This window comes from Barbus barbus, assembly GCF_936440315.1.
Source record: "Barbus barbus genome assembly, chromosome: 33".
NCBI lineage: Eukaryota > Metazoa > Chordata > Actinopteri > Cypriniformes > Cyprinidae > Barbus > Barbus barbus.
This window is the reverse complement of record NC_136761.1, coordinates 23,319,675-23,337,990: the sequence shown is the minus strand read 5'-3', so window position 1 is coordinate 23,337,990 and position 18,316 is coordinate 23,319,675. Positions and strand designations below refer to the sequence as shown.

At 38.4% G+C, this 18,316-nt stretch overlaps 1 protein-coding gene across 1 annotated transcript in view; it reads right to left on the bottom strand.

Moving 5' to 3' along the window:
* The window catches only part of LOC306853608 (sorbin and SH3 domain-containing protein 2-like), a 57,389-nt gene extending 41,723 nt beyond the window's left edge, over positions 1 to 15,666 (bottom strand). Inside the window, exons 1-2 of the mRNA XM_079391143.1 lie at positions 15,272 to 15,666; positions 6,713 to 6,837 (exon numbers count right to left, since the gene is read on the bottom strand). Of these exons, the coding sequence (XP_079247269.1) occupies positions 6,713 to 6,719 (7 nt within the window). The 5' untranslated portion in view covers positions 6,720 to 6,837; positions 15,272 to 15,666. The remainder of the gene's footprint in view (positions 1 to 6,712; positions 6,838 to 15,271) is intronic.
* Positions 15,667 to 18,316: the final 2,650 nt, after the last annotated feature.

Genomic DNA, 18,316 nt, shown 5'->3' with positions numbered 1-18,316 from the left:
CATTACTTTAGTCTTCAGTGTCACATGATTCTTCAAAAATCTTAATCTTAATAAAAAAAAAAAAAGGGGCTTAAAATACAACAACTTTCCTTGGTCTCCAATATGTACAGTCATGGCCAAAAATATCAGCACCCTTGGTAAATATATAAATCAAACACAGCGGCGTTTCGTTTATGAATGAACTGCGTTTTTAAACAAATCTAATGAGTCAATAATTCAATTACCCATTCACAAAGACAGTCAGATGCTTCGTTCCTGAATGAATCAGCCGTTCGAACGAATCAATTAAATGAATGATTCAGTGATCAAATCAGTGACCGCCACCTGCTGGCAGTTTTAGTTTAATTTTTAACGTATCTTTTCTGTTATTTAAATCATTTAATATTTCTACATTCAAAATTGTATATTTAAAACATTAACCTCAACATGAATTTATGAATTTAATTGCACTTATGCAACCTCTGAGCCTCATTAAACATCTGAAAATACACCTACAGCCACTTGTGTGTTCTTCTGTGCCACCTCTGTAGTACAAATTTATTTCTTAAATACTGATTTCATTTGATTGGTACCTTATTTTATCTACTTCTTATTCTACTTGTTTTTATTCTGTTGTTTTAATTAGAAATGATAAAAAGCTTATATTTTTTGAATTTGAAATAAAAGATGACATACTTTTAATAAAGTTAGAAAAATGCCATTACAAAAGTAAAAACAAAATTCCCTGTAAATCACTTTAAGGAGTCAAATATCACCTCGTAATGGGAAGGTTCATATTTGATCAGAATTTTTGATTATTGATTTGAAAGTGCTCCTAAATTTTTGACCATGCTCCTAAATTTGTTAAATTAAAAAAAGAAAAGTAAGCATAGAGCCCTGCAAGGGTGCCGATATTTTTGGCCATGACATAGCTGCATTGAACTTAATGGAATGAACACACATGCGATCAGTACAATAAAACCATCATGTTGATAACTACTCCAAATTTAGTTTTGAGTAATGAATCAGAGTTGTGCACAACATACTCGAACAACTGCTATTTTCAAGCCTTATGCTGCTAGAACTTTTGGTTCATGCAACTTTGAGTGGTTCACAATCCAAATATGGCACAGGCCATTCCTGGTTGGGGACTGCGAGTCTACATGTTCCCCACTGGGGTTAAATGACTGTGCAAAGTGCATAGCACATGATCTTCCCACAAGAGAAGGGATTGAGTTAAAAGAGTCCCTTGTGATTTAGCATGTTTGTGCCAATAAAGGATTTACTGGCATCCATGTGAGTGTGAGAGGTTAGATATTGTCCTTAGCTAGAAAGTTGTTGAGAGGAGGATATTGGGACATCTGCCAAAGTCTCTGCTGTGATCCAGCTGGTGGAATCAGCAGGTGCCCCTGAGTGCTCGTGTGGCCAACACATTGGTCAGCAACATCTCAATCAGACACTTAACATTTAAACAGCTGGAGCTCGAGAGCCACAGCTTCCCTCGACAAAACAATCTTCAACAGCCACACTAAAGGTTCAGAGTTGAAGAGTTTCCAGGAAGATTCTTGCTTAACTACAGTAGCTGCTTTACTGATTTTGCTCCTTTATGGAATTTGAAGCATGTCTTAAAGATAAGCTTAGACTGCTGTAAAAAAAAAAAAAAAAAAAAATATATATATATATATATATATATATATATATCAGATAAGACTTTTAAGGGAGTCTACAAATAGTCTTTTTTTAATTTAAATGATAAAAAAAAAAAAACATAAAATTAGTATTTTGGGTTCACTGCAAGTTATCAACAACATTTGTAGCATAAAGTTGATCAGAAATCAACTTTATCTCTCATTTTCCTTTTGGAAAAACCCCCAACAAAAATTAGGGTTAGTGAATGGGGCCAATTGTAAAGCAGAAATGTGACCTTCTGTTAAAACTTGTTTTATTTGAGCTGCAAAACTGTGGCTGTGTCCAAATTCAGGGTCTGCATCCTTCGGAGTACTCATTTGAAGGATGTTACGTCACAGCGCCGCGACGAAGGCTGTCCAAATTCGTAGGATCCTTCAAATGCGGCCCACAAATACGTCCTCCTTTTCCCCGAATTGGAAGGATGGGTGTGGTGGATCCTTTCCCGTCCTACCTATCCCATAATTCTTTTCGGCAGAGCGTAATGGCGGACGAAGCGAGCGGTAGCGGAGTGGGAGAGGAGTTTCTCTGACAAAACAAGCTAAAGTTTATGCTTCGGCTCAATGAATTTGTAGGAGAAATTAGTAGAATACTTAAAAACAAATAAAAATAGGCTATAATGGCTTACCTGGATGTGACTGTCTTGTAGTCTGATATAAAAAACTCTCCGACAACGAGCAAAGAAAGTATTTAATTTATTTAATTGCTTTATTTCTTCCAAAAGAATTAAAATGAGGAGAATAACTCTTTGTTTGTCCATTTTCCCGCTTCTTGCTTGGCGCTGTCACGGTTGCTAGGCGACAGGATATGAGTAACGGGTAAGGGAGGGAACTGAAAGAAGGGTAGGCTGTCCAAATTCACAAACACCGACTTCCGGGTTTTGCGGACGTCGGAGGATCCCTCCTCCTTCAACCGGGTAGGAAGGATCCTAAGGAGGATGCAGACCCTGAATTTGGACACAGCCTGTGTAAATCATATTTTTTACAGTCGTTTTAGGTTTTTTGGGTTTATGGCATTTTTATGTTTTAGTAATTTTGTTATGTGCTTGTCATTTTTAGTTTTATTTTTGTAAATATTTCTATTTATTTTCTATTATTTTATTTCAGTTTTTAATTGAGTAATTTTGGTAATTCAACTTAAACATTTCATTTCTGCTAGTTGCTATGGCAACAGGTTTTAGGTTTTTTGGGTTTATGGCATTGCGTTGCTATTTTACTTTTTTTTTTTTATTATTTGCACAAAGTCTAGTAAGTGATTTTTTCATACTAAAATCATGTTAACATTGTTTACATCCTATGGCTGAAACTGTGAGCAATTTGAAGTTTTATTTATTTTAACAATACACAATCATAATAAAAGTATACAGCAATTTTTATTGCTGGACAATTTTTATGTCCAGCAATATAGAAGGCTCATGAGATTGTGCACAGGTGTGATGCTAAGGAACAGTCTCCTTTACAGTATGTAAAATATCTTTTAGGAATATTGTTTAGTGTTTTGTGACAACAGATTTATACATATTACTTTTTGAGCCCTGTGTGATATTTACCACACAGAAATGCAATATGTTTTTCATATAGGCTAGACAGAATCCATGTAGTCATTATTCGTGGTTCCAAAGACCACCAACAATGTGCTGAAAATATATTATCACTTCAACATAAACAATAAATGATAATCTGAGATATAGGTTAGTATAATGTTGTTCTTACGTCTGTTTTATCCTAAACATTGGCGTCTTTCCTTTTTTGGTAGTGTCGCCCTGTATGGCATCTTCAGCATGTCTTCTGAATGTTTAGTCTGACAAAGTGCACATTAGCCGATGTCTACAGATAGAAATACCCTTCAAAACAATTGCAAAACCTGTCTTTTTTATTCATCTTTTAGTAAGAAGCTCTGTGCTTTGTAAAGAGAGGAAGGCTTTTAGAGGGTCTCATAATGTATACATAAAACGGCCAGCGAAATAGGGACCCGACCTGAGAGCCAAGATAAGCAGCCAGCACTCAGCATGCCAGCACCTTCTCCTAGACGCAATCTGACAAATATCTAAATGGGCTGACATTTACAAAACCAGTTGGACCCATTCCTCCGACAGAAGCACTCCCTTGGGCTGGAAGATCCATCTGTTAATTAGGTGTTTAACCTCTGGAGGGCACCCAAAGTGACAGACTGCTAAGTCTACTAGTCCTTTGACATGATATCACCATGTGTATGCCAGCCAATCGGTTGACATCCTGTATAGTTGCTCCAATACATCATTCAAAACAATCTGATTTAAACAGCCACCTGATATCAAAGAGAAGCTCAATAGGCCTTGGGCCTTTTGCATTCAACTAGAAAATCCACAGCATTGTTTCAAAACTCTTCAAACAGGCCTAAATGCTTTAGCAAACAATTAATTGGCTCTCAAACATTTCTGAGCAGATCTAAAAGGATTATAGATTCATGCTATTTAACAGATTATTTATTCAACAGGTCTTTATTGTGTTACTGTACAGAGTATACTAGGGTTGAGCAATATCTGAATATGATTCGCTGACAATATATAATGAAGCACTCGTGGATTATTGGGATGATTTCAGTGCCCTTTTAATTTATCATATAGGCTATTGCTTTTGATTCATTGTGACTTGCTGGAGAGTCTGTTAAGACTCTGATTAAAACTTCAAGGGATAGTTCACTCAAAATGTACAAAAAAATAAATAAATGTAATTTGCTCACCTTCATGTCATTGCAAACCTGTATGATTTTTTCCTCTATATAACATAAAAGAAGATATTTTGTGAAATTTCTCAGTGTTTTTTCTCCATACAATAGAAGTCAATGGGTTTTAGTGTAGTTTGCTTTTCAACATGTAAACCAAATGTAGTTTGGTCTTCAACATTCTTCAAAATACCTTCTTTTGTAATCTAAAGAAGAAATAGATCCAGGTTTGGAACGACTTGAGGGTGAGTACATGACGACAGCATTTTATTTACCATCAGTTCAAGTGAATTAGTTTAAAACTTCACTTATTCATTTGAATGTTGACTTGAATTGAATGTAAGTGAATTGATTCAAAACTTAATTGAATCATTTATCAAATTCATACAAAAATGTTAGTCCTATACCTTTCTATTGGTAGTTATATGGGTGCATGGATGCAAACGATTAAATATTTTTTCTGAGTAATTCTTCTGTGCAAATTTTGTGAGAGTTAGTAAAACCAGTCTTGACTTTTATAAATAGATTTTAATTTACTTTTGAATTTAACAGGCTACGATGGCTGTTTGGTTGATTCCTTTAATTGAAAAGAACAGAAAATCAGAGAAAATGCAACAATTCTGAGAAATATACATTGAATGTTGTGCAAAGTTTAAAGTGATAATTATTAATATGATATAATCTTTTTACTATATTGTCCAGTCCTATAGTGTGCTTGTGAGTTAAAAGTATAACAAGGGTTCAGTTTCAGGAAACAGGGACTGGGCGCTCCTTTATTATACAAAGTTAAAAATACCACAGTCACGAAAGAGCCCTCCCCCATAACAAAAACAGGAGCGGGCCCAGAGTCTGCCTCCTGTAAGACATCTTCATGACAGCTTTTCATGCTTCTGTGCTGATATTGCGCCCAATGTGCGTTATGCTGTATGTCACATTTGACCTCTCAAAGCTCCTTCAATTCTGTCTCAAACATTCCCTAGCATAAATCACAGGAGTACCATGCATGTGCATTTTTATGAAACTAAAATGAGAAAAAGAACATAAGGTCACGTTGAAAGGATTGTGGCTTTGTGATGGACAGTTAATCAATGGATGCCTTGCATTACAGAGTGAAATGCAATTTAGCTGATATTAAGAAATGTTGTCAGAGAGATGGCAGATTGTAACAAAGGCTCTTTTTAAGTATGACAAGGCCGTCTTATTTCAAACCGTGTATGCGATACATCTGTCTGGACTGAATCAGTAAAGGCTGGCTATTCTGTTTTGGGCCAGTACAGACACAGGAATTGCTCTGGAAGTAAGAACTAACTGACAGAGGCATGTATATAATTTAATATTCTTTTTCACCTAGATATTTTCTATAGTGTTTTATGCTAGAACTTTTACAAACTTTTTTCACTGTGTTTTAGGTTATAATTTCTAAAGCCGCTGCCCTGAAATGCATTAAGCATTGCTGCTACCTATGGCATTCTGGCACATTTCACAAATACTGATCATTTTTAAAAAATAATTTTTATTTCATATGTTAAATAAACTATTATCTAACATAAAATTAATCTAGCATGAAAAGTAGCTAGTTTTAAACACATCAAATGTCAAATGTTTTGGCTCGTCTGACCTCAGAGGTTTTTACCTAGTCGACAATATCTAACAATTAAAATCATACAACATTGTGATTTTATTGTGAATTTATGTTTAATTTACTGTCATAAAAAAGTATTATAAACTCATTTTAAATACCAACAATATAATATTAACTGTCATGCATTTTGTGCACAACCGTTACTGCTTGATTTTTGTTTTTATTACTATAAATAAATAAATTTAAAATATAATTTAGAAATGTGACACTCAAGAAATACAATAACTTTATTTTGACCCTTTCTACAGTCTCAACTATTCAACCCTGTTATTCAAGTTCTTGCTAAGAACAAATATGCTTCTGTAATTCATGGGAAATACACATTTATCATTATTTATTGTTTATTGGTAGAAAATAGCAATCATTCAAACCTCCATTTAGGCTCCATTTTTAGACTGTCCCTAATAATAATTATAATATCAATAAAATCATTAGTACTGCATTATAAAATGTAATAATTGACTCCCTTCTTTTCATATTTGTCTTTTTAATATGTGCTTAATACTAAATACTGTATTTCTTTTCTACACAGCACTTTACAGCCTTTTTATTATATTTACAGACTTTTTATTATTGAAGGTAATTCTTATGTGATATTTATGGGAAAAGACTTCTTCCCTATACCACACCTTACTAAAAAGAATACAAATATTTGCAAAAATATATACACAATCGCAAACAAAATGAAAGGCAGTTTCTTACCAGGCATTAGGACTGAAAGGCGCTGGGTCGAGCTGACAGGCAGCAGGCTCCACGTCCACACTTCTCACTTTAGCCCAGAGGATCCGCTGCGTTTCAGGGTTAAAGTCCCAGACTGCAGCTGGTTTCTGGAGGCAAAAGATGTAAGAAAGTGAGAGGCAAGCCCCCTCTCAGAGCAAGTGCTGTAGTTCGAGCTATTTTCAGATGGAGACATGCACGTCTGCAGGCTGGAAAGTTACTCCACGCCTCTGGGGAAAAGTGACAACATATACAGATCTGTGCTTAGGAAGATCTCTATGAGTGGTCAAACATCTCAAGTATGCCAGGGCATACCAAATACTATGCGTTATTACATACAACTAAGGATGATTGTCAGGTAACATTTATACAATAAAAGTCCAGGTGTCTTTGTTAACTTTCACCAGTTTTTTTATTAATACCATTTTAAGTGCACTTAAGCTCATACTTTTATTAAAAGTTCACTTAAGATACATTTTAGTGATTCGAGCTCATGATGCTGCCTCTATTTTTATCTCTGACACTTTGTGCCGGTGACAGTTCTTGTTTATCAGCGTGTCTGAGTGAAAAAAGTTGTCCTGGAGTCATGCTGCTACTCTATGAAGACAAATTAACTTGCCACTCAATATAATGTGCAACAAATGAACCCTCAAGAAGACATCAGGGCCAAAAGAATTTCAAAGTTTTTTTTCCTTACAGTTTTGTTCTTAAACATTATAGACCACATCAGGACAAATTTTACACATGATTGCCTCTGCAAAGACTTTTCATGCTGAAATTGACTTTTATTTCTAAAAGCTCACGAGAGTAAGAGCTGCACAGAAGGGCTGACACCTTGTGAGCTTCCCCCTCCTACGAGAGAGATACCGTCACCCAGGAGCTCAGAGAACATGCAGAGACTGAAGGTGTCAGCACAAACCTGAGCCAAAGAAAACCACCCAGTAAAGCTAACATCACTCATATGCTCGTGCCTGAGATGACTTTGGTCTTACATCAACCAGAGACTTTAAAATGTAGCTGAAAGGAAGGTATCAGGTCATGATCCAGGACTTAGCAAACACTTTCCCAAAAGTGAATTATGTCCTATATATATATAAAGGTTAACAGTGAGAAACAATGTTGTCATGGTCTGGATTTCCTTACGCATCATGCTTGTTTTGAAAAAACATATTTTCTTTTTTTTAAGAAGAAAGCACAAATAATCAAATTGCAAGGGTATTTAGATCAGCAGGGGAAAAAATACATGAACATTGAAGCATCAGAATCCAACACTAGAGATTAACAAATTCCATGTCCTTAATATCCTGGAAATGTTTGATTTAATGTCCTTAACATCCTTAAGTACATATATGTTTTACTATAAATGCTTATCAGTACACCCATCGGTACACAATTCAGTAGACAGTATAAATAACTTTGAAATTACATATAAAAATGTTACTTAAGGCCTATTTAAAAGTACTTTTTGACATAGTAATGATATTTGACATTAGGGGAAGTGGTGTGTGGCCGAGTATGGTGACCCATACTCGGAATTTGTGCTCTGCATTTAACCCAATGCTGCGGCGCCCGGGGAGCAGTTGGGGGTTCGGTGCCTTGCTCAAGGGTCTCACCTCAGTCGTGGTATTGAAGGTGGAGAGAGTGTTGGTTATTCACTCCCCCACCTACAATCCCTGCCAGACCCGAGACTCAAACCCACGACCTTCAGGTTACAAGCCCAACTCTATCCATTAGGCCACGACTGCCCATTAGTTCACTAAGTTCAACTAATTTAATATCAATTTAAACTAAAATACATTTCATTTCATTGCAAATAACAATCAATTAAGTGTCTAAAAACAGTTTGCATATAACCCTATGTTTTAATTTCCTTAATTAGTACTCTTTTTGAAATGATGCAAGTGTACTTCTCTTTTACAAGGGTAACTCATGGCAATCATGTTAAAATATTGAAATAATTAAGTGTTAAGCAGTGTTACCAAGTCCGCGGTTTTCCTGTGGAAATGGGCTATTTTAACACTGTTGCCGCGTGTTGAAACGACCACAAAAAAGTTACATTTAGCCCCTGAAATTCGAATTTTACCAGGGGAACCCTGCCAAAAAACACACATGTAACCCCCCGGAACATGATTTTTACTGCGGGACCCCCGTCGAAATGCAATAGGGCTAGTTTTGGGCTAGTATTGAGTAGCAATTGGGCATGTTTTGTTGTGAAAACCTGGCAACCCTGGTGTTAAGGCATTTATCATGACCTTTGACACTCACAATAGCAGTAGACCAACTCAATCTTAACCCAACTTTTTATAACCATAAATAATAATATTAAAATAGGTGTCTTCCAAAAAAAGATGATGAGAACGATAGAACTTGTGATATTACGAATAAGAACCGTGTCATTCTATGAAACAAAAAAATGGCACAATGATATCAAATCCCCTTTTAATAAAGAAGATTATTATTATGTAGCTCACCTAGTCTATGACGTAGTGCACATCTCTAATGACCTCCTTGACCTTGCTATTGCTGATGCACATCAGAGTCTGACACATTAATGACAGTTGCACAGCAACCATTGACAGAGGGATCATTTAAAGCTCCAGTGGAGGTACAGGCAAAGTCCTGGGTCCTTTAATCATTAAATACTTCATTTCCATCAGGCACCTTGCAACAGAGAGCACATCTGTGTGCAAAGCACTGATACTTCCATACAGTCTACTGGATCTCATGCATCTGCTCTCACATGATACTGTGCATCACGCGCTTGACAGTTTCATAGGTGTGAGAGTGCAGTAATGCATGCATTTAGTGCACACTGTTAAATACAAAACATTTTATGATAACACTGTAATGATAAATATAATTTTATAGTGCATTACACTTTTATACAAAAAGCAATTTTACAACGTGAAATAAATGCAAATTGTTCCTTCTGTCCTTACCTCCCATATATTGTGCAATCCAGCAGACTGAACAAACGCGGTTTATAATCCCTCATAAATTATTTTCCCGTTAAGTGAAAGCACACACGTGTGTTTGCATCAAAAACACTCTCGCGCAGCTTCTCGGCAAGCAGTCTATTATTATTGTCCCTCTCAACAAGCGCGATGGCTGCTCGGACACAATATTCCGATTTCAGACGCGCTTTCTTGACTCAAGAGATTGAAAACGCGGATCAATGATGAGACATGCCGACCCCCTTCTCAGTGCACTTGTTTTGGGTCGACAGAAGTGAAGGGCTCTCATTGGTTTGGAGAAGATCTTGGTAGTCATAGTAACAGCCAACAGAGAGCATGCTTTATCATGGGATGGTAATGAATAGCGCAGTACCCCTCCCTTGTGGTGGATATTTACTGAGGAATGTTTTCCTGGAGGTATCCACTCTGTGTGATGATGTTGAGAGGAAGCTCATTGTAGAAACGACAACGGACCATTCATTAAAGTTTCTGGTGATGATAGTGTTTTGGCTGTTGTGAGAGAAAATGAGCATTATTTCTAAGCAAAGCAAACTAAACCATCACTTATCTTCCACTTTTAGTGCACATCTATGGATTTGTCTGGGACATTTGGCTGTTGTAAGTGTATTGCCAAATCGCTTCTCTTGGGAAGATGTGCTGCTTTATGAAAAATTAACCAAAGTGCTGATTAGTGGTAACATATTCATGCACTGTAAAAATCAACAGACACTGGAAACTAGTTTTAATTGCTTTTAAATCAAATCATGTAAATTTATTTATTTTTTATGACCACTTTGGCCCAAAAATAATAATAATAAATAATAATACTCACCCAATTTGTTCTGAAGAAAATTAAAGATGATAGAAGAATGTGTTTATCCATACAATGAACATCAATGGAGTCCAAAACAACACTGGACACCATTGGCTTTCATTGAGTCGGAGAAAGAAAGAAAGAAAGAAAGAAAGAAAGAAAGAAAGAAAGAAAGAAAGAAAGAAAGAAAGAAAGAAAGAAAGAAAGAAAGAAAGAAGCTATTGGCAGTGCTTGTAGATTGCTTACAAATTGTAATCCGATACTGATTATAAGTAACGTAATGTAATCTGGGTACTTTTTAATTAGTTTTAGATTACTTTTGATTTATATGCACTTGAATGTGATTATTGTGCACCATACTGATTAAAAAACATAGAGAAATAATATATATTCCATTCTTTATGTTATCCATATACTGAAATGCATTAAGCATTATATTACAGCAGGATTTCCCAAACTGTGGTTCATGAAAAAAATAAATAAATACAATTTGAATAATTTACTTTGTGTGAATAATATGTAATCCATAAAAGGTAACACTAATCTCACTATCAGCATTTTAAAATGTAATATTATTACAAGTACTTAATTTTTGGAATCTGATTACATAATCCTGGCTATTGGCAGAATGATCTGCAATGTGGGTACTACATACTGTATGCCACATACCTTTTTCAAAATATCTTCTGTTATACAGGTTTAGAATAACATTTTTGGGTGGACTGTACCTTTAGTTACAGTTTTGAATTGGTCTAAATCACTTCATCACTAGTATTGTTAATTTTTTTGTAAAACAGGTCAAACCAAAACATCAATAGGAATTAATCTGATACCTCCATTGCCTTCTGTTACTCTGATCGCATTAAGCAGGTCACCCTGCAGACATGCCACATATTTCATCAAGTACCATTTTGGGAGTTTCCTTGTCCCTGCTAGGGTTGCTTGAGCCTGTCAGACATTCGCTCACACATCTAAATTTAACCGGCAAACTGTCAACTACCACTACGCTTTGCACTTTGTCACCTTCAAGAGACCAGACAGGGTTTGATAGAAACCCAGAGAGGAAGATAATCAGTAATGCTTCATTTCAGATAGCACAATGTTGACTATACCAATGGATAAGTGCTTTTACCGTCAGTGTATATTAACAGAGCGGTATATGACTAATCTCACTGATTTCTTTCAATATACCACTTACTAACAGTCCATTCTAAAGTTTTACCTTCTATCTCAATACACAGTGTGTACCATTTCACAGTCATTTCAAAACACAGGAGCTGACTCAGTGGCTTTATTCAGCTCTTTAAGGATTGCTAACATTCCACTTATGTTAATCTTTTTCACATGGAAATATTTTATTTATTTTTAGGGTTTATAAGCAGCTGTTGGAGAAATATAGGACACAAGTACTATTATATTATATTATTACATTACATTATATGAACTGAACACAGTGTTTTAGCATTGTACTATACAATACAAAGCAAGAATATTACCAAAAAATGTAGCTGCACGACTGAATTTTCGATGCACACAGCACTAATTTATGACAAAAATAGCCTTTTTTTTAATGTGATCCACTAATAGCTATTGGAGAGAGGAAATGAGAGCAGAGATAAATGGACATCCCATCTATTTCCTCTACCCCCTTAGGCCAGAAACATACAACTGGGATTTTGTGGGAAGTGATATTGCCCCCTACTGGTAGTTTATATGAAGTAGACATTAAAAAAACTGTAGTCTAGCTCCACAACAAAAATGTTTTGTTCATGTCTTTTATCACCCTGCAGTCTCTTTGCACATATTAAAATAATTTTGCTAAATTAACCCTTCAGCATGATACAAGACCCTCAGCTTTGCATCAGAGTCCTGATCACCCTTTAGTGGTTTATTTTGTGTTAATAGCCTGCTGACTGTTCATTTTTATCTTACTATAGAGGTGCTCGCTTATTGAAGGACTTAAGTTGACCCTGGGGAAATTCTGTTTTTATGACCTCATTTTTAGGCCTGAGCTAAATCTAATAACCTCACTCCTATAAAAATGCTATTACGTGCCTGCATTGTACATCTTGTCAGTGGTGATTAAAAAAAATCAATTGAACAACAGCAGTGCCATCCAACTGACATAAATTACTCAATACAGTAGCCTGTAGGTGTGAAATAACAAGACTTTGTGGCAGCAAGACAGCGAAACTTCCCAGAGGATGCTTTAGGAATTTCTAATCGATCTTGTTATTCTTTTGTGAATTTTCCTCATGAGGATAACCCTCATGAACATGATCCCAAAGCTAAAGTAACATCTTTTACAAGCGCCTGACACCACCTTATCAGCTGACATATTTAGCAGAGCTCCTTCCATTGTTCTTGAGACGGTATAGTGAATAAAGTTTCCCTCATCAGGGTGTCAGAAATTACCCCCTTCCCCCTTCAACAGAGCTCTGTGATTGCTACTGGAGCTCCAAAAGGATAGTTTTACCTGCGGACAGAGCATCCTCTGTCCACCTTACAGAGGCTTCCATGTTGCTCTTCCTTTGTTGCTCTGCTCACACACCCACTCAGGCTGTAATTAGAATCTGGCCCTATACAATGACTTAAGAGAGGTGAAGGACTAGTCTGGAGCCACAGGCTGGGAAAAGCAGGTCATACCTGCCTACACACCTATACACAATACTGGCAAACCCCACCAAGGCCTGGAGTTCACAGGAAACTAAATCCAGTGAAATCTCCTGTAACCGAATACTTATTGAGTGCTTATTGGGTTTCACGTTGCTGCTGCACATACCACTGAATTGTAGCTTTCTTTATAGTGCATTTTCACCAAAAAGGAATGTTTTTAGGTGTATTCCTGTCAACAATTGCTGAATTACAGATGAGCGCAAAACATGAACCTCTCACACATGCCGGTAATGTTGTAAGTGAGCGCTAACAGCAAAAGTCTTACTCAAGGAGAAGAAAGGGATAAAGGGAATTAACTGATTAAAAACTCATCTTGAAAGTAGGTTTGTTTCCGAAGGATCAGTCCTATTATATGTCAGAAGAAAAAGTAAGAGGATAGATCACAGGAGCAATAAAATGAAATAAATTTATGCATCTACTACTTATGACATTATGAATGTGTTTTTTGATGATTTATTTTTCAGTGCTGTCAAAGTCGGAGACTAAGATGCTTATGCGTTTTCCCCTCCTAATTTACTTGTTTTTTTGAAAATTGTTTGAAAATTAATTGAATTTCAAAGTTTCTAGTGGTTTTGTTTTTCTGGCAAGTTTGATGTACAACTTGATAATCATGAAATCATTATAATGATCCAAAGAGCACCTTGAGCTTTAGTGGAACGAAAGCTTCTGTATGTGCAAAGATACACATGATCAATGTAACATTCGTGACTCAGAATGTTAAATATTTCTTATTTGTTTTACATCATAACTTCCTTTGATATTTAAATATTTTTCTCTTTTTAATTATTTTTCAGGGTAAAGAAACATTTCTGATTTTCACGATGGTCTCAGACTTTTGGACCCCGCTGTCTTGAGGTGGGTGTTATATAAGGGTTAATCAGCACAGCGGGTCTGATTAATCAGGTTATTGGATTGCTCCTCAGTCTAAACAGTTGTGTCCTGTTGTGAACCAAAAATAAAACCTGTGTACTAACAGGTCTGTGCTCAAGCAGCACTTGTCGTACTTGTTATGAGAGAAATGCTGTGTAGAGTAGGCTAACAAATAGAATTAGTATACCGATGTACTGAAATAAAACTAAAACTGAAAAAAAACTATATAGACATTAAAAATGAATGAATGAATGAATGAATACAGTAAATAAATAAATAAAAATGACAAAATCCACAACAAAATTAATAAAACACTAAATTGGAAAATGTTTTGCCCAGCAGTTCCCCATGGCTAATTCTAACATGCAGTATCTCTGATCACAGCTATAGAATCAGTAATAGAGATACAGTGACGTTATGCTGCCCTATGACAGTAACCTCTGGCTGACTTTGTTAGCAGCAGGGTCCTGGCACCAGTCATGTGGCCTGATCTTAGGGGCTAAAAGCTAACTCAGCTGAGTGTCAGAGGCCTAGAAATACACCCTGCAAAGTCTGTCTGACTTTGTCACCTCCTAGACGTTTAACACAAAGAGGTATCTTCGTTACCAGAGAAACTTACTGTGTAACTAAATAGTGCATAAAGCTCCTATTATTGGACTGTCTGAACAACCATCAAAGACTTTAATGCAATTATTAACAACTCTTAAATTTGGGAAAGAATAAAAAAAAAAAACTAGTCAGTTTAATATATCACAAAGAGCTCATCTTATAACCCTCTGTTCAGTTTTAGATATCATTCACTGGTTCCAAAGACTCAAATGATGTATCAAAAAGCATCAATTTAAGACTGAAAAATGATGCCAAGAGTGGACACGATGTTATGTAACGATATCCATGTACTGTATTATGGAGTTTTCTGTCAACAAGGATTAAACATCAGTGTTCCACGTCGTTGCATGTCTTTCCAGAAGGCAACAAGCCTTATAAGCTGTTTAAAGTGCTTGAAGCTGAGAAGGGGAAAATGGGATACATGTTACTCTGAGTATTTCTATAATAAAGAATCTGTCCTATTAACTAGAGGCAACTTTTGTCAATAAAGAAACTCATGTACATACATGTTTGCACATAGATTCAGTGCTTTAAATTCTGTTACAACGGAGAATACAATAACATTTTCCCCATTCAATATAAACAGATAAGAATTTAGCATAAAGCAAAAAGACACATTACCTTTAAATGAAGGCATTTTGGCTCTGTTTGGCAGTGGTGTTGGATGTCTTTCTTTCTTTCACAGACAGAAGCACAAGCTCATTCATAAGCTCATTGGCCTCTGCGTCCTCCACATGAGAGATCATATCATCCCCAGCTGTTATCCAAAACACGTATATCAGTCAGTTCTTGTTTCAGTCCAGACTCCGGGTCCTCTTCTGTAGTGCCTGCTGCTATCCAGTTCAAATCTCCTGCTTGTGATCTTTTCTTTCCTCTGGGGTGCCAGACTGCCCTCTTTGTGTTTAACCGTCCACAGGATGGAGACCCTCTGTGATGATGAACCTGCTCTGAAAGGTACGTACCGAGTGGGTTTACATCCTCCAAGCAAACACACACACACGCACACTGCTTTCAGCAAAGGAACAAGCTTTCTTTGTGTCTCACGTTTTACAAATACTATAAGCTGCCTGGGCTTAGCACGTAAGTGGACCAATCAGAGCTCAGAGGCTAAGGAGGAGGCTGGGTAATAGGCATTAAATCAAAGCAGATGGGAATGACTGAATATATGGGGACAGGTTATTAGTGCTGCTGGTGAGCTGCTCAGCGGCTCTGGGCGGCACTAATCCATTTTACCCAGCCTTTGCTTCAGACACTTTTGCATAAATACCTGCTCTATTATCCTGCAAGGTTATTTCTGGTGCAGTGTATTTTTGTTTCAAAGACCTCGAGAAGGTGATTCACAGTATTGTGTAGCTTGTTTGTTTAACTGGGGGCAATGAATGTTATAAACTGATGGTAAAAGTATAGTAGTATTTACCATAGGAGAGAGATAGAGAGAGAAAAGGATGGAAAGAGGGAAGGGAAGAAGGAAATGGAAATACAACAGCTGAAGAAATGGTTCTCAAAAGGATTCTAATCAGAATTACAGACAAAAAAAGTGTTATGTGCAGGCTTTTGTTGTTATTGAAAATTTACAGTACATTAACTATATCAAAGTATTTCTAGATTATGAGAAAGAGCCCTCACATGTTTTATGCCGATTTCTTGTTTAAATTATATTATGATGATTGTGTGAATTATTACAGTAATTAAAAAACACAAACAAAAAAATAAACAAATACAGAGTCATATTTTCTCATATTTTCCTAAAACTGCACAACGTACCAGGTTACGTATGTAACCCAGGTTCCCTGAAGGCTGAACGGGAGCTGCTCAGAGGCCTCGTATGCCAGATGGATGGCATCCACTATCCACCTACTAAGAGTGGGCTTTGTAGCAGGAAGACCCCTCTTAGGCGGACCAAAGCACTCGAGCAGTTGGTCCAACTTTCTCCACAGAGCAGCTCTGTGGACGTACGTGCCCAGTGCTCGCACTGGACACATACAGTTGTGCCTCTCCTGTCTGGCTCGTCCCGGTGTACTCTCGCCCAGAACTCCCGGGAGCAGAGCAATCGGGGGGAGAGACGTACAGACGAGGCCTCAGCCAGGTCTGTACCATAGCATCCAGTCCCGGAGGAGCTGGAGGGGCTACAAGAACCAGAGGGGACATTGTGCTGACTCTCGAGTCGCAAAGAGGTCCACCTGTGCCTGACCAAAAACTCTCCAAATCTGCTTCACCACCTCGGGGGTGAAGCATCCATTCCCCGGGCCTCGGTCCCTGTCTCGACAGGACTTGTGCTCCCACATTGAGATACCCAGGAATGTGCACAGCTCTCAGTGATAGGAGCTTGCCCTGGGACCACACAAGGATCTGGTGTGCCAGCTTGTACAAGGGGCGCGATCGCAGACCTCCTTGGTGGTTGGTGTAAGAGACCACTGCCGTGCTGTCGGTGCGCACCAGCACGTGGTGGTCTCTTAGGTCTGGGAGAAAGTGCTTGAGTGCACGGAAAAACTGCTAGGATCTCTAGTCACTTGATGTGCCACGTCAGGTGGCGACCACTCCACAGACCGCGGGCAGGGTGGCCACTCGTGATCGCACCCCAACCGGCGAGGGAGCGTCTGTCGCAAGCGGGGTCGCCCTCCACGGTCCTGGGGCTCGCCCGTCAGGACCTTTTTGCGCGAGGAGCTGGTATGCGGAGGAGGCTGCGCCCGCCCAGCAGCCACCTGAGTTTAGAGAGCGCGCATCCTCTGCCCATCAAAGATGTTATAAGCAGAGCAGGAGCCTTCAAAGACGATGCCGTAGAGGGAGACAGATAGCTCGCAAGCGTCTGCACAACCCACGGCACCGCCCTGTACCCGCGCTCATGGTCGGATGGCCGGGACGAAAAGGTTTCACCCGCGATCTCGACACCTCGGTGAGGAGATCGGGGAAAAACGGAAGGCTCCTGTGTAGAAGTGGCTCCTCAAACTGGGGCGAAAGAGGCGGCGAAACCTCGTCAACGCTCGTCACATCAACTTCCTCGGAGGAAGAGAGACGAAGCGTTGAGCCCTCGTCTCGGGTGGAAGAGTACCGCTTCCAAACCGAGAGACGGGGCGTCAGATCTGGCGGATACGGGAGGAGATAGGGACATGCCCGTCTGACTCTCGCCAGCCAGATCAGCCTTTTTTCTTTTCTGCGAGCCCCGCTCTGCCTTTTTTTTTTCTCTCTTTTATTTTTTTTTTTACGGCAGAAGCAGGACCGGCTTTATTTTTCTCTTTATGCTTGTGCAAACACTGCAGCTTACAAAGCTCATGACGTCTTTCACATCCACCTCCTCGGAGGAAGACAAGCGGGGCATCGAGCCCTCTCTCTGGGGGAAGAAACGCGGCTTCCAAACACAGAGAGCGGGCGTTGGATCTGAGGATCCCTCGAGAGCCGACTCCGCATGCCTCGCACCCGGGCGGACCACGCACAGATTGTGTGTGTGTGTGTGTCCCCACTCGTGATGATACTTCCTGGTCGTGACGTCACCCCTCCCGTGACGCCTCGCCCTTCTATTGGACTGATTACATGTGATATTCAGAGCGTGGTGACGCTGAAGACGTTCCCATAGCGTTTTCGGACGCAGCTCAAAGTTCCTGGAAGGGAACTGGTTTGGGGTCGATAAGATTTTCTTTTTTTCTTTTTTTTTATCTCTTTTTTCTTTCT